The following is a 21,693-nucleotide window of genomic DNA, read 5'->3' on the forward strand; positions in this document are numbered from 1 at the left end:
ATCCTTTTATCATTAAGTAGTGTCCCTCATTGTCTCTTTTTATGGTTTTTAGTTTAAAGTCTATTTTGTCAGATATAAGAATAGCCACTCCAGCTCGTTTTTCTTTTCTGTTTGCATGGTAAATCTTTTTCCATCCTTTCACTCTTAATCTGTGTGAATCTTTATGGGTGAGGTGGGTCTCTTGTAGGCAGCATATAGTTGGGTCCTGCTTTTTGATCCAGTCAGCCAGTCTGTGTCTTTTAATTGGGGAATTTAAGCCTTTAACATTAAGAGTTGTTATTGAAAGGTGTTGATTTATTCCTAGCATTTTATTGGTTGTTTGGTTGTCTTAGGTGTCTTTTGTTCCTTGCTTTCTGATTTACTGTTTGGTTTCTTTGTTTGTTGGTTCCTTAGGTTGTAGATAGTGTTTTTGTTAGCTTGTTTTCTCTTCATGAATGCCATTTTTATTGTACTAGCGGGTTTAGATTTTTCTTAGGTTTTTATGGCAGTGGTAGTTATTTTTCAGGAACCAAACCCAGTACTCCCTTGAGGATTTCTTGTAAGGGTGGTCGTGTGGTAGTGAACTCCCGCAGTTTTTGTTTGTCTGAGAAATATACTATTTGCCCCTCATTTCGGAAGGATAGCCTTGCAGGGTAGAGTATTCTTGGCTGGCAATCTTTGTCTTTTAGTATTTTGAAAATATCATCCCATTCCTTTCTAGCTTTTAGGGTTTGTGATGAAAAGTCTGATGTTAACCTGATTGGGGCTCCCTTATAGGTGATTTGACGCTTCTCTCTTGCAGCTTTTAAGATTCTCTCTTTGTCTCTGAGTTTTGCCAATTTGACTATGACATGTCTTGGAGAAGGCCTTTTTGGGTTGAATACGTTTGGAGATCGTTGAGCTTCCTGGATCTGAAGATCTGTGATTTTTCCTATACCTGGGAAGTTTTCTGCCACTATTTTGTTGAATATGTTTTCAATGGAATCTCCATTTTCCTCCCCTTCTGGAATACCCATGACTCGGATATTTGAGCGCTTGAGGTTGTCTGATATCTCTCTCAGATTTTCTTCCATGTCCTTGATTCTTTTTTCTTTCTTTTTGTCTGCTTGTGTTATTTCAAACAGCCCATCTTCAAGTTCAGAGGTTCTCTCTTCAACTTCAACAAGCCTGCTGGTTAAACTCTCCGTTGTGTTTTTTATTTCGCTGAATAACTTCTTCAGTTCAGCAAGTTCTGCTACATTTTTTTTCAGGACATTGATTTCCTTGTATATTTCCTCTTTCAGATCCTGTATACTTTTCCTCATTTCATCATGATGTCTAGCTGAGTTTTCTTGTATCTCATTCAGTTTCCTTAGAATTATCACTCGAAATTCCTTGTCAGTTATTTCAAGGGCTTCTTGTTCTATAGGATCTAGAGTATGAGATTTATTAACTTTTGGTGGTGTACTTTCTTGATTTTTTGTATTTCTGGTGTCTTTTTTTTGGTGTTTATTCATTGTGGCAGGGGGTTTCACAGTCCACCGGTTTGAGACTAATGACTAACTAGGATGTTGCTGTGGTTGCCAATTTGGTATGGCTCCCGCCGTGACTGCTCAGTTGGCCTCTAGTGTCTTGTGTGTGTGGTTGCCTCGGGTCTTGGGCTTCTCCGGGGATCCACCTTTCTGGTCAGCTTGTACTCTGCTGGGCTGGTGGATCACGTACCACAGGGTGTGTGATCTCTGTTGAGCTTTCACTTTCTGTACAGGACTTCTCCCCGTTCCGTGTGCTCTGGCCCAGGCTGTTAGATCGTGCAGTGGTGACCCCACCAGGTGTGTGGTTTCTGTCGAGTCTCCGCCTCCCTGGCCGCACGTCTCCCCCCTCTGTGCACACTGTGCTGGGCTGGGGTGTGTCTTCTGCACCCCTCGTCTATCAGCTGGGCCTTCAAGACCCTGCTCAGCACCGCCTCGCCCAGGAAGTCTACCAGGTTTCTGCTAGGCACAGACGACCGGTCTCTCTGGGTGCCTTTGTAGCACTGTGAAGATCTTTCTCGGGTCTTGTTCACCTTTGTATCCCCCCCGGTATAAACCGAGTCTAGTGCCCGCCTGCAGCCTGCTCTCCGGCAGGTTCAAGCGGACCTGGGAACTCTCCTACCACACTATTCCCAACCAGAAATTCGTTAGGCTTTTTTCCAAACTGGTAGTCGCAGAGATGGTATCTGCCTCCCAGTAACAGGAAGTTTACCGGGGCCGGAGTCCAGGGTGTGGTGGAGTGACAGTCGGCCCGCCCGTACTTCCTAGCCCTCCCAACACTGGTCGGGACGCCCCACACCCCTAGCCCCGCCAGAGAACCGCGGAGGGAGTGGGAGAGGAGGCCGGCCCGCAGGGTCCGGAAAGCCCCGCGCCAGGCCAAGCAAATGGGCTCAGTGATGGCCGAGCAGGGCGGAGCTGCCCGCACCTGGGAAAATGGAGGCAGCACCGGGGCAGTGAGTGGCCTGGTGGTGCAGGCGGCAGCCGCGTGGGCATCCACCCCCCGAACAGAGCTGTGCCAGGGATCACTCACAGTGCTGTGCCAGGTTGGGCGCTCGCTCTGTCTCTGGTTTGTTGCCTTCCGTGTTCTCGGCACTGCCGCCTCGGGCTGTTCAGTCGCGGCGCCGCTCGGGCGTTCCCAGGAATCTTCTTTAATGCCAGCCTGAAACCTCGAATCCTGAATAGGGCAGCTGGCCGCCTTCAGCGCGGCCCCGGCCTCCGGGATCCTGGCTGCATCCTCAGCAGCCCTGGCGCCGTGTTCCCTGTTTCAAGACTCGCTTTTGCAGCTAAGAATCAGTTCTTTTCCTGCTCCACACTTCAAAGCTGTTGCCTGTAAATGAGGCAGCCTCTCCTGCCGGGGGCAAAGTGGCGTTGAGCCCCCACGACTGGCCAGCAGCAGTAGTCCTCCCTTAAGAGATGGCCAGAGGAAGGTCCACAAGTTTCCCGGCTGCCTGAGGCCCAGTGGCCACCTTTTCCACCTCAGCTACTCCGCGCCAGCCGCCGCAGCCGCCGCCATCTTGAAACTCTCAGTAATGTTTTGACTGCTGATAACCCTGATACTTGAATATCTTCTTTGGCCATTTGTATTTCCTCCTTTGTGAATTAAGATTCCATATTCTTTGCTCACTTTGCTATCCAAGCTGTCTTTTTCAAATTAGAAGCTCTTTTTATACTAAGGATATCTCCCATTTGTATGTTAAATACACTATAAATTTATTTTCTGCTTACTTTCTTCTTTATACTTTGTGTCTACTATCTTCTTTAGCTATATAGAAATTTTAGCATTTAAGAAGGATGTTATTTCCTTCCTCATTGCTCATTTCCAGATCGTTTTTCCTCCCTCTTCATCAACAATGTCATCTTCACTGAAACAGACACTCTCTTCTGGATCTGCCTCCCTTACTTTCTGAGTCATCTTCTGACATACCAGTTACTCCTCCTCATGCACTAAAGATATTATTAGCCAATCGTTCACTGTCTTCCATTATCTGCATCAACATCCAAGATGTTCCAAAATCCAGCCTCTCTGGTTCTTAACCTCCTCCACTCCACTTTCGCCAGTCACCCAGTCTCCGGGCCCTGCCATATTCAATAACAGCACTACCACAAAAATTTCCATTTTAAGTGTCCTACCCTCTGCCTACTGTCTCATACCTCTCCAATTCATTTAGCCTAGTTCTGCCTTTCAAATGAGTCTTCAGCCCCATGAGAACTGCCAATCCATTGAACTATCACTTCTTCACTGTTCACCATTTACCATACACACATTTCACTTTCTCACTTACCTACCAAGATTCCATGGTCCATCACAAGAATCATCCCCTGCAAATCCCTCAGCTTCCTTGTCTTTCTCTCCCTCAACTGTGCTTGCCTGATATACTTGTCTCCATATCTTATTCCCCAACATCCATTCCACCCCCAAAATGTTAGTCTAGGCCAATTATGTTTTTCCATGACACTTGCCAATGACTGATTAGAAATGTTTATCAGTTAGGATTAGGTTCTTATGCAACTGACAAAAATTTAAATAGTAATGGCTTAACCAAGATATAAAATCCAAAGGTAAGCATTCCAGAGCATGTAAGGCATTTCCATGATCATCAGGGACCTAATGTTATTCTACTGTGTTGCTCTGTCATCCTCAATATGTGGCTTTTACCTCATAACCCAAGATGGTTGCTCATGCTCCAGCTATTATATCCACATTCTACCCAGCAGGAAGGAAGAAAACAAAGGGTGCACCCCTTCCCCCTGAGTCGAACATGACAATTCAACTTAGATCCCATTAGTCAAAACTTACTGACATATCCATCTGTGCATATAGGGAGGCTGAGAAATGCAGCCATTGTCCCAGATGACCTAGGGAAAATCAGGATTCTCTTTACTAGAGAAGTGAAGAAAGGTTATGAAGGGTAATTATTAATCTTTGTCACAGCACATAATATTTTACCAAGATGTAAAGGGAAGTTTGATAGATGACTTCTAGAAAATATTTTCTTGTTCTTAAGAAAGATACTGTAGTAGACAGGGAGACATGCCACCTAGATCCCTCCTTCAAGGAAGGACTTGCTGCCAGCTACAGCAAGGAATGTGGTCATCAAACAGTTGTCAGATCCTTCAGGGGCTGCCTTGCCCCAGATCATGTCCTTCCCAGGGCAGCCCACATTTTACAGGGTATAAAGGCCTAGGCATTTCAATCCAACATAGGACACCTCTGACAAGTAATCCTTGCTCCAGAGCTCCCCTTTGTCACACCTGTGCTGAATGAAGCACAACTTCTTCCTTAGCCCAAGTTTTCTTCTGCTTTTGCTTCCTATAACACCTTCCTCTCACAGATGTTATAACCAACTTGTACCCAAACTGCATCTTAGCAAATGCTTCCAAAAACCAACCTATGATAGACATCAAAAAAGAGATCATACTTCTCTCTGAACTTTGCTATGGCTGAATTTTACAGTTGGAAGTAATGCAACCATCATGATAAGAGCCTGAACACAAAGCCAAAACCAAGAATGACAAATCCAAGGAATGCAAAGTTTCCTGAAGAGTAAGCACCAAACACCCAAAGAAACCACCCCTCTTCAGACTTCTAGCTTTATGGGTAAATAAATTTCCCACTGGTTATTTGTTGCATTGTGTGTGTTACCTTGATTCTTTGTTCTAGTCTCTTCTAACTCAAGTTTTATGGTTCTCAACTTTGTTTTGCTCCTAAGAGTTCCTATGGGCTTCACATGAACAGATTCAGGTTCACAAATCAGCATTACTTTTAGAAAAGAAAATAGGCCATTTTTATTTTAAATGTTTAATATCTTTAAATATATACATCTACATAATTTTACAGATAATGCATAAATATGATCACAGACAGACTTTTTTTGTTTTTTTTTTTGTTTGTTTGTTTGTTTTTTTTTTAAGATGACCGGTAAGGGGATCTTAACCCTTGACTTGGTGTTGTGAGCACCACGCTCAGCCAGTGAGCGAACCGGCCATCCGTATATGGGATCCGAACCCGGGGCCTTGGTGTTCTCAGCACCACACTCTCCCGAGTGAGCCACGGGCCGGCCCCAGACTTTTTTTGTTGTTAAAGAACAATTATTTTTTTACTTACCTCCTCAATTATTCCTACTACCTCTGACCAAGATAAACATTTAAACACCTAGTAAGCATTCTTAACTATTTTCCTTCACAATCACAAGCCTGTGACATATGCATAGTTCTCATAAGTCACTTTTGGTTACACAAATTAATTTTCATACTAACTTTTCTGCATCTTTCTATTCTCACTCAACAAAACCTTATGGTAATCTCTCCAACTAATCAGGTATTAGTCTAATTCATTCTTTTTCATGTAGCATAATAATCAACCTTATGGAGGTATCATTCTTCCTGCCTTTCCCCTTCTAACATTCGTTTTGTTTTCAGTTGGTTGGCATTACGCATATTGTAGCAATAAATATCCCTATACATATGGCCTTACTTGTGCTTTTATTTCTAAGACAGAATCTTAAGGGGAAAATTACTGAGCCAAAAGGAATAACAATTTTAATTTTTAACCACATTGCCAAATTATTTTCCAAAGGGCTGTGACAATTCACATTTGCACCAGCAATGTATGAGAACACGCTATTTGCCACATCCCCTCTGCGTTAGATGTTATGTTTCTTTTAAATTTGGCCAGTTTTTAATTTGAAATTCCCTGTGTTATGATTTAAATTTGTATTTGCCTGGTAATTAAAGATTTTAAGCACCTTTCAGGTGTTTATTGATCATTTATATATACTATTTTGTGGACAAATTTGTTCTTATGTTTGCCCATTTTTGTGGGGTTTTGTCTTCTATCATTGAGTTACAAGAATTCTTTATATATTCTGGATGTAAATCTTTTATCAGATACATGTTTTGCAAATATTTTCTGCCAGTCTATGGCTTACCTTTTTGTTTCCTACCAATGTCTTTTGAAGAGGACAAGGTTTCAATTTTGATGAAGTCCAATTTTTCCATTTTTCTCTTTTATGGTTAGTGCTTTTTGGAGGCTTAAAAAACAATCTTTGCGTATGCCAAGGGTAGAAAGATTTTTCTACCGTGTTTTCTTTTAGAAGTTGTGTGGTTTTAGCTTTTACATTTAAGTCTTTAGCTCAGTTTGAGTTAACTTTTGTGTGTGGTATGAGGGTAGGGCCCAGATTCACATATTTCTTATGTGAATATCCAGGTGTTCCAGCATCATTTGTTGAAGTCTATCCTTTTCTCATTGAGTATCCACTTTGCTTTAAAAAAAAAAAAATCAATTAACCATGAATGTGTGGGTTTGTTTCTTGATTATCTATTCTGTTCATCGATGTACATGTCTACCTTCCCACTAATATCACAGTGTCGTGACTGCTCTAGTTTTACAGAAAATCTTAAAACAAAGCAGTGAAATTCCTCCAAATCTGTTTTTTTTCACCATTATTTAGGTTAACTGTCTACTCTAGGCCCTTCCAATTTCACATACATTTTAGAATTAATTTGTCAGAATCTACTAAAAAAGAAAAGCTTCCTGGGACTTTCACTGGGATTGAATTTAATCTACAAATAAATTTGGGAAGAATAAACACCCTTCCAATCCATAAATATGGTACCTCCTTCCATTTTTATAGGACTTCTTTAATGTCTCTCAGCAATGTTTTGTAGTTTTCGGTGTACAAGTCTGTCTTTTGTCAGATTTATCTAAGTATTTTAAGCTTTTTAAATCCTATTTGAATGATGTTATTGCTCTGATTTTATTTCCAACTGTTTCTTGCTAATAACAGAAATGTGATTGATTATAGAATACCTTGTATCCTGCAACTTTGTTATATTCACTTAACATTTCTAGCAGGTGTTTTTTATAGATTCATCATTATTTTCTCTCTACATGATCATGTTATCTGTAAAAAGAGTTTTCCCTTTTTTCCAATCTGGGTGCCTTTTATTTATTTTTCTTGACGTATTATACTTGCTAGGATTTCCATGTTGGATGGAAGTCATGAGGGGGCATTCTTACCTTGTTTCCAAGATTAAAGGGAAAGAGTTCAAATTTTCACCATTGAGTATGATGATAGCTGCAGGTTTTTCTGTAGATGCCTTTTATCAGATGAAAAACACTCCCTTCTATTCCTAGTTTGCTGAGAATTTTTATCATGAATGCCTGATAAATTCTGTCAAATGCTTTTTCTACATCATTTAAATGATCATAGGACTTTTCTCCTTTATTCCGTTAATGTTGTGAATTACATTAACAGATACAGTGACTGACTGATTTTGAGTGTTAAACCAACTGCACTCCTGGGTTAATCACTTTCATTCTTTTTTTTTTTTTAATTGGAACACAGTTGATTGTACGTATCTGTGGGTACAGCACTGAATGCCACCTCTTTCATTCTTGATACTGTTAATTTGCATCTTCTTTTTCTTGGTTTTATCAATTTTATTGGTCTTATCATTGATTTTCCTTATTGTTTTTCCATATTGGATTGATTTCCACCCTTATCTTCATCATTTCCTTCCTTTTATTTACTTTGGATCTGATTTGCTCTCCATTTTCTGGTTACTTAAGGTGGAAGTTTAGATCATTTATTTTACATCTTTCTCTTTTTCTAATAAAAACACTTAAAGCTATAAATTTCTCTTTACACACTGCTTTAGTTGCTTTCCACAAATTTTAACAGGCTGTGTTTGCACCTTCATTCATTTCAAAGGTTCTACTTCCTTTATTTGTTCTTTGACCTATGTGTTACTTACAAGTTGTGTTCTTAATTTCCAAATATTTTAGATTGGGATTTTTCCAGTTATCTTTTTATATTGATGTCTATCTTACTTCCATGTGAATAGAGCACAAACTCTGTATAATTTCAATTCTTTTAAATGTATTGAGACTTGTTCTATAATCCAGCATATGGTTTATCTTGCTAAATGTTCCCAGGGCACTTGAACGAGTAATCTGCAGTTGATGTATATAATGTTCTCTAAATGCCAATTATGTCAAGTTGATTGACGGTGTTATTCAAGTCTTTTATATCCTTCCTATTTTTCTAAATATTTTTTAAAAAATCAATTACTGAAAGTATTGAAATCTTCAACCATAATTGTGTGTTTGTACATTTCTCATTTTAGTTCTGATCATTTCTACTTCATGTATGGTAGGATTGTTTTGTCTTCTTGATGAATTTACACTTTTATCGTTATGAAATGTCTCTACCTCTGCTTATATTCCTTGTCTTGAAGTCTTTTTCTTTTTTTTTTTTTTTTGTCCTTTTCGTGACCGGCACTCAGCCAGTGAGTGTACCGGCCAGCCCTATATAGGATCCGAACCCGCGGCGGGAGCGTCGCAGCACTCCCAGCGCCGCACTCTACCAAGTGCGCCACGGGCTCCGCCCTTGAAGTCTTTTTCTGATGATAATACAGCCACTCCAATTTTCTTTTTATGAGACTATATAATTTATTCATTAAACATGAATAAGGTTGGTTGATAGTGATTGACTGATTTTTAACTGTTAAACCAAACTTGCACTCATTGCACATGACTAAAATATTGATTTTGTTCCTTCTATGTTTTGTTTGTTACTTATTTTACATTATTGTATTCTCTTTTTTCCTTTTCCTTATTTTATTGGTGTGATCAAGTTGCCATTCATTCTATTTCTCCCTTTATCTAGACAACCTACTGTACCTTTATCATCCTTTTATCATCCTATCAATGGTTATCTTCTCTCTACCCATTACTGAAAGCAATTGCCTTTACTATAATTTACAAATAAGATATCAAATGTTTCCTCTGTGGAAATACTCTAGTTCCCTCCTTTTCCATCTCTACCCCCAAAAATAAGAGTCCTAGGATACTTCTGTCCTCCTTTCTCTTCCCTCTCTACTCTATGAGACTTTCAGCACTTTTTCTCCAGAGCACCCCAAATCCTATATTTTGCTAAGACAGCTCAATGCTTATTCAGAATTTTTCCTTACAATATATGCCTTGTATATGAGTCCTAACATATCACTTATATATTCCCAGCCTATTCTCATGCATTAAGATGTAATTTTAAATATGAAAGCAAGTTCGTTGTTCACCACTCTTGACTCTACTTTTCAAATTCCCCAATCTTATGGTCTCTGTTCTGCATCATTTATTCAGTTAGTATTTTCCTCAAATAGGATACTTGAGAGATATTTCTGAATTCCTGCATAGCCCTGCACATCTTTTCTTTACCTTGACAGATAAATACCTTGGCTGGATATGGTATTCTTCAATTGCAATCATTCTTTTCTCAGTAATCTCTAGAGCTTAATCCACTGCCCTCTAGCTACAGCTTTCAAATGAGAAATCTGATGCATGGCCAATTTGTTTTTGTTCTTGTGGCTTGATGCGACTCCTCCACTCATTTTTTTTCTCCTTTTGGAAATCCTATTATTCAAATTTTTGATATCTTCAATTTCCCTCCAAGTTCCTCTGCCCTCACCATTTCTATCTCTGTATGATTGCTCTCTGTTTGAAATTTCTTGTACCACCTCTCCAACTCATTTACTGAATTGCTTAATTAGAAAATCATAGAATTTAGAAATTAAATTAAGAACTTAATTTAATTTTACTTTATTTTAATTTAATTTTATTAATATTAATAATTTAATAGAATTAAGAAATTAAAATCATAGATTTTAATTCCCTAGAAGTGTGCTTGACCTTTTAATGGCATCCAGTGAATAATTACATAATGAATAAATAAATCAAGAGAGAACTATATTTTCCTCCCTGTACTTAAACACAGGCACTCTGCCTCCCCTCTAATTACAATGGATAAATTGTCTAAACCCTTTTAGGGTGTCACCCTGTCTACCTGGATCCAAGATTCTTAAACCTCACCTAGTCAAGGGCATCACCAGAGCAAACCTAATTCTAATCCCCACCCAATACTTTTTTGCTCTCTTCTGGATCTTATAGATGAACTGCTAAGATTCTCTTCCTAAAAAACTAACTCCCTTCATTTCATATTCCTCTCAAGCTTCTGCCTACTTCCTTTCTTGTTTTTACATCAAAAATCTTCTTGAGAGTTGCTTGCTCTGATTGACTCTCAATACTGTCATCTAATTTCTTTTTTTTTTTAAGGCAATTTTTTTTTTGTATTATTTAGAAAGAAAAGATACCAACAATTAAACCATGATATACCACTGATTTTAAGAATATTCCTATGCCAGAGAATTTAAAATGTGAAAAAATTAGTGCAGGCTTCAATTGATTAAATATGATAAATTGAACACTCTGGGAAAAAATACTCTGGAAGAACACAATTGCTGGATGTAAAACAAATACACAGTTGACTATTCACATACATTATGACCCAGAAATTAAACCTCAAGGCATATATCCAAGCGAAATTCTTATATATACACATATAAGAAGGTTCTAACAACACTGTTTATGTCTCACCTAATTTCTTAATCCACCCCGATTGGATTCTAACCCCCACTCCTTCTCTGAAATCCTTTTCTTAAGGTAAACAAGGGTCAATTCTCAGACCTGTTCTTACTTCACTTTCTCACAGCATCTAAAATAGCTGATGATTCCCTCTTTTCTTAAGACACTTTCTTCAGTTGGTTTCCAAAACTCTCCACTTCGGATTCACTGGCAGCTTCCTCTCAGTCTCCTTTGATAAATCTACCTGCTCCTCCCAATCCCTAGTTGTAGGAATGCCCCAGCCTTCTTCTCTACGTAAAGCCTGTTTCTCTACCTAAATTCACTGAGTAGGTAATCTCATACTATCTCAAGCTTTAAATATCACCTATATATGCTCTCAACCAAATTTTCATCTCTAGAATGGTAATACCATTTTGCTCGCTATACCAGCAAAAACTAGGAATAATGCCAGCATATCCTCTGTAAAAAATGAGAATTTTATTTTTTCCTATCGAACATTTATTACTTTATTATTTTCCTTGCCTTATAACATCTGAGTGAGACATCTATTACGATACTGAAAAGAACTGGTTATGGTAAGTATCCCTGTCTTGTTCCCAATCTCGGAGAAAAGCTTTCAACATTTCACCATACGATGTGAAATTTACCCTAATTTCTTTGTACAAAAACCCCTACCAGATTAAGGAAGTACCTTTCTATTCCTAGCTTGCTAAAGGTATTTCTCATTAATGGGAATTGAAGACTATTTTTAAAATAAGTATGCATGTAGTGAAATGATCACTTGGTTCTTTCCCTTTATTCTGTTAATGGTGTGAATGATATTCATTTTCAAATACTAAATCAACTTGAATTTCTCAAATAAATCCACCTGGGCATGATTCTTTTCTTATTTCACTGGATACAGTTCACAAATATTTTGTTTAAAATTTTTTTCATCTATGTTCATACGTTAGACTGACCTCTTTTTCTTTCAGGTTTTGATAACAAAATTATGCTAGCTGTATAAGAAAGGAATTTTTTCTCTTTTCCTGTGCTCTAGAAGAGTCTGTGTAAGTTTGGTGCTATTTCCCCTATAAAAGTTGGAAAGAACTGACTGGTGAAGCTATCTGAGACTTGAGTTTTCTTTTTAGTAAGTTGGTTTTTCTAGGAATTTGCCATTTCATTTACACTTTTCAAATTCACTGGAATAAAAACTTCTCAGTGTCTGCAGATACCAGTAATTTGTTTTCTCTTTCCCTTTATCCATCTCTCCAGTAGTTCATCAATTTTATTAGTCTTTTCTAACATTTGCCATTGTTAATTCTGTCTATTGTACATGTTTTATATTCAATTAATTTATCTCTTATCTGTATTGTTTTCTTCCCTTAACTTTGAGTATATTTTGCAGTGCCTTTTCTACTTTAAGTTGAAAACTTAGAGCACTGATTTTCCATCTTTCTACATTTTTAATGTACACACTTAAAGCTATAATTTTCATTCTAAGCATGACATTAGCTGTATCCCAAACTTTTGACATATAATACTTTCATTATCATTCAGCTCAAAATATGTTCAAGTTCCCAGGGTGATTTTTCTTTGATTCACAAATACTTAGAAGTATACAGCAACTGTATAGTGCAATGTTCTCTACATGTCATTAGGCCAAGTGTTTTCAATTTTTTTTTTTGGTTCTATGGATTACTGAGAAAGGAGTATTAAAATTACTTCTGTCATCATCAATCGATGTTAAAAAGTACGAGGGGATTCTGATGAGCAGCAGAATACACGCATGATCTTAAAGTGTCTCCTCACAGATTGCATATTGGTTGCAAGGAGCAAAAAGACAACAGTAATTATATTGTGGAAAATTTGGGCAAGACCTCAAACAAGAGAACAAAAACAACATAAGAAGTTAAGGACAGATAGGCATTGTGTGCCTCCAGATGTGATATAAGAAGAACACTCCCTAACCTATACAGTACCTGGCAAAGGGTTCATAACTTGCATTTAATGATGAGGAAACAAAACAAAAGAAAAATAAGAATGGATTAAAAGAGGGAAGATGTACTGATGAAAGAATGTCAGTAAAATAAAATAGTAATAATAATAATAATAATAATAAAGGCAGTAGAAATGTTCTATGTCAGGAGACAGCAAATCATAGTCATCAGGCCAAATCAGACCTGTCACTTGCTTATAAATAAAGTTTTACTGGAACAAAGTCACGCCCTTTCATTTACTTACTGTCAGTGGCTGCTTCCCAGTACAACAGAGGTGAGTAGTTGCAACAGAGATCTATGATGGAGACAAAACTGAAAATATTCACTATCTGGCCCTTTACAGAAAAGACGTTCTGACCTCTGTTCTAGATTAAAGCAAGTTAACCTCACAGGACAATCAGATGCAGTAGCTAGACTGGATCCTGTACTGGAAGGGGAAATTTTATAAAGAATATTTTGGGTCAACTGAAAAAATGGAGTACAAACAGTAGATTAAGTAAAAGTACTGTATAATGTTAAATTTATTGAAGGTGAAAACTGTAATTAAAGACTTATGTAGTAAGTCCCTTAAGACTAATTCTATTCTTATAAAATATATACTAAAGTATTTAGGGTCAAGGGCCATGATAAATAAATAACTTACCCCCAAATGGTTCAAGGGAAAAAAGTTACATATATACACACATATCTGTATAGTATTTTTGTGTGGAGAGAGAGAGAGAGAGAAGAAAAATGATAAAGCAAATGTGCTGAGATGTTAACGAGATGAATCTGGGTAGAGTATATAGGACACAGGTGTCCTTTGTACTATTTTTATTCTTATTCTTTCTGAAAGTTTGGAAGTTTTTACAAACAAAAAATTTGTTAAAATGACTTCCACATTATGTATCTTGAAGTTATGTTCTTAGGTACACATGTTTAGAATCATTCAATCTTCCTGTTAAACTAATGCTTTCATCATCATGAAAAGTTCTACTCTACTTCGTGAAATCTTTCTTAAAGTCTACTTTGTCAGATTTAGAGATAAACCAGCTGTCTTTTGGTTAACATAGTACACCTTTTTTTCATCCTTTTACTTTCAACCTTTCTGACTCATTACATTTAAGTATAGTTTTTGTAAGTATTATAGTTCATTTGTTTTTTTAAAGATTTATGTTGACAAATTTGTCATTGAATTGGTATCTTAAGCCAGTTTTCATTTAATTACTGATATAACTGGGATTAAATTTACTGTCTCGCTATTTATTTTCCATTTGCCACTTGCTGTATGTTCCTTTTTCTGTCTCATATTACCTTTTGTGGATTAAGTATTCTTTTTTTTGCTTTTTGTTTTGTGTTTTTCTTATTTTTTGGATTAAGTATTCTTATTATTTCATTTTTTTCTTTATAAACTATTATTTTGTTACACACCCTTTTACTATTCTTCTAGGGATTACCCTAGAAGTTATAACTTGCATCCTTGATTTTTTATTAAAGCCTATTATAAACTAGTACTTGTACCATTTCCTGGTCAATTCGGGGACCTTACACTCCATTTCTCCCACCCACCTATACTATCTGCTTTTTGTGCTTTGCTGGTGTGTATTTTAATTCTATACTCTAAATCCCACAAGATATTATTATTTTATACAGCTAACATTCAGTTAAGTTCACCTACATCTTAGTCTTTCCATTGTTCCGCAGTCCTACACCTCTGTATTTCCTTCTGTGATCACTTTCCTTTTGCTTTAAAGAAATCCCTTTATTGCACAGCTGCTGGTGTTTAATTCCCTCCATTTCTTCAATCTGAAAATACATTTCTTTTTCATTTTTGAAGTATAATTTCTTACTAGATATTAAACATGAGAACTACCCTGTTTAGTGTTTGTTGTACCTCTTGAATCTGTGACTTTAAGCATTTTGTCACTTTGGGAACATTCTAGAACATTGTTTCATTAAGTATTACTTCTGCTCCACTCTTTTATTTCCTTCTAGAATTCTAACTCTGACTACGTCCCACATGTCTCCCATGCTTTTTGGTATTTTTCATCCCTCTGTGCTTCTATCCAGGTATTTTTTCCCAACATATCTTACAGTTAACTAATTCTCTCATCTGTGTCTAAGGTTCTTAAAAATGTTATTGTATTTTCAGTTTCCACTAACTCCTTTCATGCTTTCTAAGTCTCTGCTGAAATTATTGATCTTGTTATATAAACTCTCAAAGGTACTAATAATTAAAGTCTGTTTCTGATCATTCTAATAGCCCTCGTGTGTGTGTGTGTGTGTGTGTGTGTGCGTGTGCGTGTGCGTGTGCGTGTGCGTGTGCGTGTGCGTGTGCGTGTGTGTGTGTGTGTCTCTCTCTCTCTCTCTCTCTCTCTCTCTCTCTACTAGTGGCCTTTTTTTGGTCTCTTCCAAGATCCAATCCAGAACCCCACATTGCATTTACTTCTCACATCTTCTTATTCTCCCTGAGCCCGTTTTTTTAATAATTGAACTTTTAGTTGAGATAATAGTAGATTCACATGTAGTTATAAGAAATAATACAGAGATTCATTGTATGCTTTGACCAGTTTCCCTAAATAGTAACATTTTTCAAAACTATAGTATAATATCATATCCAGGATACTGACATTGATAAACCAATCTTATTCAGATTCCCACAATTTGCTTACACTTATTCCTTCCTTCGTCATTTCCTGTTTAAAGAACTTCCTTTAGCTAATCTTTAAGGGTAAGTCTCCTAGCAACACATTCTTTCAGTTTTCTAACACCTGAGAATGTTATTATTTTCTTTTAATTCCTGAGGGACAGTTTAGCCAGACAGGAATTCAAGGTTGACAGCTTTTTTATTTAGCATTTAAAAAATACTGTGCCACTTCCTTCTAGCAGTGGTTTCAGATTAGAAATCTATTGTTACTTGAATTGGTGTTCCCTATAGGCATTGCATCATTTATCTCTGGATGCTTTAAAGACTTTTTCTTTGCCTTTAGATTTCAAGAGTATATTTATGATGCATCTTGGCATGAATTTCATTGGGTTTACCTTGTTTGGAGTTTGCACAGCTCCTTGGACCTTTAGGTTTGTTTCTTTTGCCAAATTTGGTAAGTTTTCAGCCATTATTTCTTTCATACACTCTTTCAATCTCACTCTCATTCTCCTTCTGGACCTCCAGTTATATGAATGTTAGATCTTTTGTTACTGCCCCATAAGTCATTTTTTTCTACTCTGCTTTCTCTCTGTTGTTTATATTAAGTGAATTCTACTGCTCTGTCCTCAAGTTTACTCACTCTTTCTTCTGTCATTGCCACCCTACTATTGAGACTATCCAGCAAGGTTTTTTTCTGTTATTTTTTAGTTCTAAAATTTCCATTTGGTTCCTTTTAATTTCATTTCTAATTTGATTCTAATTAATTTTATTTGTTTTTTTCCTGGGATTTTTGTAATTTTTATTTGTTGTAAGATATTTTTAAATTCATTTTTAAGCATTTTTATCACGGCTGCTTTAAAATCCTTGTCAGAAAACTCCAACATCTGATGGACACAAAATTACAGCTAGATAGGAAAAATAAGTTCTAGTAGTATACAGTAGTGATAGGCATCTATAACTAACAATTATTTATTGCATGTTCTTAAATGGCTAGAAGGAGCTCAAATGTTATCACAAAGAAATGGTAGTTTTACAATGATGAATATGCTAATTACCCTGACTTGATCATCACAAATTGTATACATGTATTGAAATATAACTCTGCACCCCACAAATATGTACAATCAGTACATATAAAATTCCTTTTTAAAAACAAAAAAGAAAATTCCAACATTGGATAAATCTTGTTTGTTGGTTGTCTCTTCTGATTCAAGTTGTGGTTTCCTTTGTTGTTGGTATATCAAATGATTTTCTGTTATATCTTGAACATTTTGTCAATGTTAGGAATCTCTAGTATAGGCTTCTATTAAATCTTTTATTTTAGCAGGTAGTCAGTCACCTGTTTAGTTTTAGCATGCAGGTATTGATCTACTTTTCTAGGGTATTGTTCCAATGGCAAATTAATTTTCAGAGCCTTTGTAGTATAATTTAGCCTGCTTTGTTTACCTGTTGCTACTGGATTCCCTGGTCCCTACTGGTGCTGCCTGAGGTGACAAAGAGTTTCCCTAAGCTAAGCTGCCAGTTGTCTCTTAGCAAAGAAAGGATGTGGTGGCCCTAAATTGCCCCTGGCTTCCCCAGTGTCTCTGAGTGAGAAAGGCAAGGCTTTAGCCCACAGAGACAAAAAGGCTTCCCAGAATGGGCAATTTGTTGTAGCTCAGCCCCTCACCAGTTCCATCCACTTGCCTGTGTCTCTGGGTAGGGAAGAAGAGGCTCAGGCCCACATGGCCAGAGACTTCTCAGATCATGCCATTCATTGTGGCTGAGTCCTTTTTTGCAGGTAGTGCCCAGCCTGGTGTCTCTGGGCTGAGGAGGAGAGTCTCAAGTCCACAGGAACAAAGAGGATTCCCAGACTGGACTGCTTGCTGTAGATGGGTCTCCCCTGCCACATCTAACAACCTGCCTTGGTATCTCTCATTGAAAAGGGGAAGTCTGAAGATAGGCAAGGAAGAAAAGTGCTTCCTTTTGCCACTTATCAGGGTTAGGGTTAGGTTTAAGTTTAGAGTTTCCAATTACCAATGCTGACATGCTTGCCAGATGTTTTCAGAGGGACTTTCATTTGATTCAGGGGAGGAATGAGCCTACTTGGCCTGTGTTCAGTTGCTAAATCAGGGGGGTCAGGAAACACCAGGTCTAGGGGGCCTTCTAGTGGGTGGAAGGATGCAAGAAGTTCTGTGGCTATGCTACTCTTCCAAACCTGTGCTCTCAAACCAGCTTACCTTCTTCTTATAACCTATAAGAGTTCTCCTTTGGGTGTCTTTTGTACTAATTCCAAGATTTAATAGGGAGGAGAATGGAAAAATGAGTTTATATCATCTCATTTGTCACGGAAGTCTCCCTATGAGCTTTTGTCAATTATGTGTTTTCTCTCTTGATTTTCAGTTAATTTTATTTTTACATGTCTGGTTATTTTTTATTAAATGCCAGACTAAGTTTTATAAATATATAAATACTTATTATATTTGACAAATATACATTATAAATTGTTATGTAAAATATTATATATTGTCACTAAATATATAAAAACTACAGAGATAACGAGGCAATGGTTGATGTTGTCTTCCTCCACATTTGCTTCAAGCAAGTAATTAAACTAAGAGCAGATCTTTCTAATCCAATCAGAAACTGAGGTAATTTCAAAGCTAGGCTTCAGTCTTTGTGAGAGCTGATCTATTGAGTTCACCCTTAAGCACAGGGTGCAGCCTATCCTTCAGGATTCCCAACTAAAAACATGGGCTGCTTTCCAGTGCCTCTTTTTCTTTGCAGGCCCTGAACTACAATTTTGTCCCTCAATCCTGCATGACTATCAAAACTCTTAGAATCTCAGTCTCTCTGCCACCACTCAACATCTTAGCTGCACATTTCAAATCAGCCAATCACTCCAAGGAAAATGCTGTATCAAAAGTTGGCCTCACTCCTCTGAGCTTATCTTCTCTCCAAAATTTTGGTCTCTCAAGTCCTTTCTGTGTTTTGCTCACTTTCCAAAACCTCCAAACAGTTTTGTTTTTCTTTCCAATATTTCTAGCTTTTCTAGTTTTTCTCAGTTGAAGTACTGGTTTAGAAAAAGCTATTCTACCACTGACAGGAATGGAAATCTCCCCAGCAACTTGTGTCATATGAAAATAGGTTCCAAGCTCATAGGGTTTCTGTGCCCAACCTGAAATAAACCATTTTTCTAAGGTACCCTAGGTTCCTTTTAGGGGGAATTACTTAGAGAACAGAGTCTGGTACTAGAGTGCTCAATGCGACCTATGTTGGTTTCTGGGTTTTTTTCAGTAGACAAAACCAGGAAATTTTTTTTTTTTTTAACCAATCCATTTTTTTAATTCCTAAATTCTTGATATTACAGAACTAAACTGAAATTTATTAAAAATGTTCCACTCTTACATTTCTTATCGACAGAAATAAAATCCATGAGCCAAAAATCTCAAAACAAAACTAAAAACAGGGAAAAGCTTATAAGACTAAATATGGATTCCCAGCATAAACAGCTGAACAGAGAATGTGATTTTTAAATTCTTAGCAGATGATAAAGTTGTGTAGAAACTGAACACTTACAAATTATTTAAAACCTGTAATCACTGACCAGAAATTACACAGTTGGATCATGGGAAAACATCAGAAAGGGATTCTGAGTTAACCTACACTGTTGTAGCTGCACCCCATGCCCTTCTCAGAGGAAAGCCTGGCATTGATTAGATACTGGGCCAGACTAATACTGGCAGCAGAACCAGTGATAGTAACCTGCCTACCAGAAGAGCCTTCTACTGGATCGGCAATTTTGATCTGGGCCCCGGACATGTGGCGGATCTCATTAATGTTGGCGCCTTGGCGCCCGATTATGCGGCCAATTAAGTTATTTGGAATGTTGAGTTCATGGGTGGTTTGAGTAGATGCATCCAAACTTGCCCAATAGCCTTTCACCTCTGGGGAGCTGGAGTCAATTCCGGCGACTCTGGTCCTGCCGTGCATCATGGCAAAGTGAGACTGTGGTCTTGCCCCCTGATTCAGCTTGGCCGGATCGAGTGGAGAAATGGTGTGTTGTCCTTGAATCGAGTCAGTGTCTAGAGGTGGTCCCTCCAGGTCATGGGTGGCGTGGGGGTAGCCCGCAGCGTCGCTGCAGCGATCCTGGCCGCCCGTGCAGATGACTGGGGAGCTGACCGGCATGGGCTGGTGTGGAACGGCCAAGACTCTCCCTTGCGGAGACTGGGAGAGCGTCTCCAGCACGACCAGGCAGATCTGCTTGACACACTCGGTGACAGACTGCGGCACGCCAGCAATGGTGATGGCCTGCTCGGTGGAGTTGGGCAGCATGTCCCCCGCCACCTGCACCTGGGCCCCAGTGCTCTCGTGGATCTCTTGGATCTGACAACCGCCTTTCCCAATCAGGGAGCCGCACTGGGTGGCCGGCACCGCCAGCTTCACGGTGACCGGCAGCCTGCTGGCCGCCGTGCTGCTGGTCATGGAGCTGCTGGTATCTTCCTCCAGCTTGACGATGATCATAGCGAAGGCCTTGAAGATGGCATTGGTGGGACCGGTCAGAGTGATGATTCTCTCTGGACAATTCCCCTCCGAGATGTTGATCTGCGCGCCACTCTCCTCGCGGATCCTCTTAACCGACTCCCCTTTCTTCCCAATGATACTTCCTACTGCCTTTCCGTGCATAAGGAGCCGAATAGTGACAGTCACGTTTAGTCCACTTTCAGTCACACCGGTGTCCATGGCGAGCGCCGGGCGGCGTTCGGGGGAGGTGGGCTCGTTACAGGGTCAAGTCATTGGTGGCTGGCGGGGGAGGGGAGGTGTAGACCCCAAACGGCCTGGCACGAGGTGGGCGAAGGCCCGAGGATGGCGGGAGCGAGGGGCACGGGCGTCGTCGCAGGGACGGGTGGCGGCGGAGGGGGCGAGCGGGTCCGGAAACGGATGGGCGGGCAGGTGGGTGGGAGAGGGTGCGGCAGTGGCCGGAAATACATTTTTTAAAAAGAAAACACATCATGAGTTCAACTGATATCTCCAACACAAATTTAGGATTCCAAGATTCTTACCCAACCTCTCCGATCCTACCTTTGTTTTTTTTTTTTTTTTCTTTTTTTTTCTCGTGACCGGCGCTCAGCCAGGGAGTGCACCGGTCATTCTTATATAGGATCCGAACCCGCGGCGGGAGCGTCGCAGCGCTGCTAGCGCAGCACGCTACCGAGTGCGCCACGGGCTCAGCCCTCCGATCCTACCTTTGTAATCTCTCTTTTTCACACCAAAATCCAGGGCCCCAATCCAACGTAATTATAATACTTTGTTTTATCTTACAATACACATCTCCAGAATAACAATACCAATAATACTAGCAACTACATGATTACTAAAAACAGTTTATGATATCTTTGCAGTTCTTTGTCCTTGGGAATATATATTTCACTAGAAATATACAATCAAACTACAGTCATCCCTCGGTAGCCACAGCGGATTGGTTTCAGGACCATCCTATGGATACCAAAATCCACAGATGCTGTAGTCCCTCAAATAAAATTGTGTAGTATTTATATATAACCTATGCACATCCTCCCATATACTTTAAATCATCTCAAGACACTATACAGTTGTTAGTCTCCATTATTCTGCTGTTCTTTTTATTTGTATTATTTTTTACTGTTGTATTGTTATTTTTTACTTTACTGTTCTTTGAATATTTTTGATCTGCAGTTGGTTAAATCCATGCATGCAGAACCCACAGATATGGAAGGCTGATTGTACTGTGTTTCAAAGTCGTTTGAAATATTCTCCGTGAGCTTTAGCCACAAACTTGATACACATTCCAGGTTCACTTATTTCATTTTGCATTTGATTTTTAGAGACTGTCTTTTGCTTTCACTTTAATTTTTGTTTTATAATACGGTAAAGCATCAGCATGATTCTAAAGCCTAATCCACAAAAAAAGTACATTCATAAGTATAGGGCTGGCTAGTTAGCTCGGTTTCTTAGAGCACAGTGTTATAACATCAAGGTCAAGGGTTCGAATCCCTTTGCTGGCCAGCTGCAAAAAAAAGAAGAAAAAAAAATCCCTGTTTCATCCACCCCATTTCCTCCCTCTCCTTAAAGTAACCATTTTTTGTTAGGTTTTGGTTTGTCATTCTATTACGTACACAACAATATATGTTTATATATTTGTAGATCCCCTTTCTTGGCCAGCCA

The 21,693-nt window shown here is 38.6% G+C and overlaps 2 protein-coding genes across 5 annotated transcripts in view; both read right to left on the reverse strand.

Moving 5' to 3' along the window:
• ATRN (attractin) overlaps positions 1-21,693 on the reverse strand; it is a 180,680-nt gene that overhangs the window by 125,828 nt on the left and 33,159 nt on the right. The gene's annotated exons all lie outside the window — the stretch shown is intronic.
• On the reverse strand, positions 19,020-20,232 carry LOC134384664 (poly(rC)-binding protein 1-like). Of its 4 annotated transcripts, none has more exons than XM_063106372.1 (2): positions 19,725-20,232; positions 19,020-19,568 (listed from the first exon to the last, which is right to left on the reverse strand). In XM_063106372.1, exons 1-2 carry the CDS (start codon positions 20,230-20,232, stop codon positions 19,147-19,149), a joined length of 930 nt encoding a protein of 309 aa, XP_062962442.1. In that variant the 3' UTR covers positions 19,020-19,146. The 4 variants fall into 4 exon arrangements, with proteins under 4 accessions (XP_062962442.1, XP_062962434.1, XP_062962426.1 ...); XM_063106364.1 differs by having other exon boundaries at positions 19,020-19,638; positions 19,702-20,232; XM_063106356.1 differs by having other exon boundaries at positions 19,020-19,574; positions 19,635-20,232.

The sequence above is a fragment of the Cynocephalus volans genome, chromosome 1 (genome assembly GCF_027409185.1).
Source record: "Cynocephalus volans isolate mCynVol1 chromosome 1, mCynVol1.pri, whole genome shotgun sequence".
Lineage (NCBI taxonomy): Eukaryota > Metazoa > Chordata > Mammalia > Dermoptera > Cynocephalidae > Cynocephalus > Cynocephalus volans.

Coding starts and splice junctions, on each gene's coding strand:
- LOC134384664 (XM_063106348.1), bottom strand. CDS start 20,232: ATGGACACCGGTGTGACTGAAAGTGGACTAAACGTGACTGTCACTATT.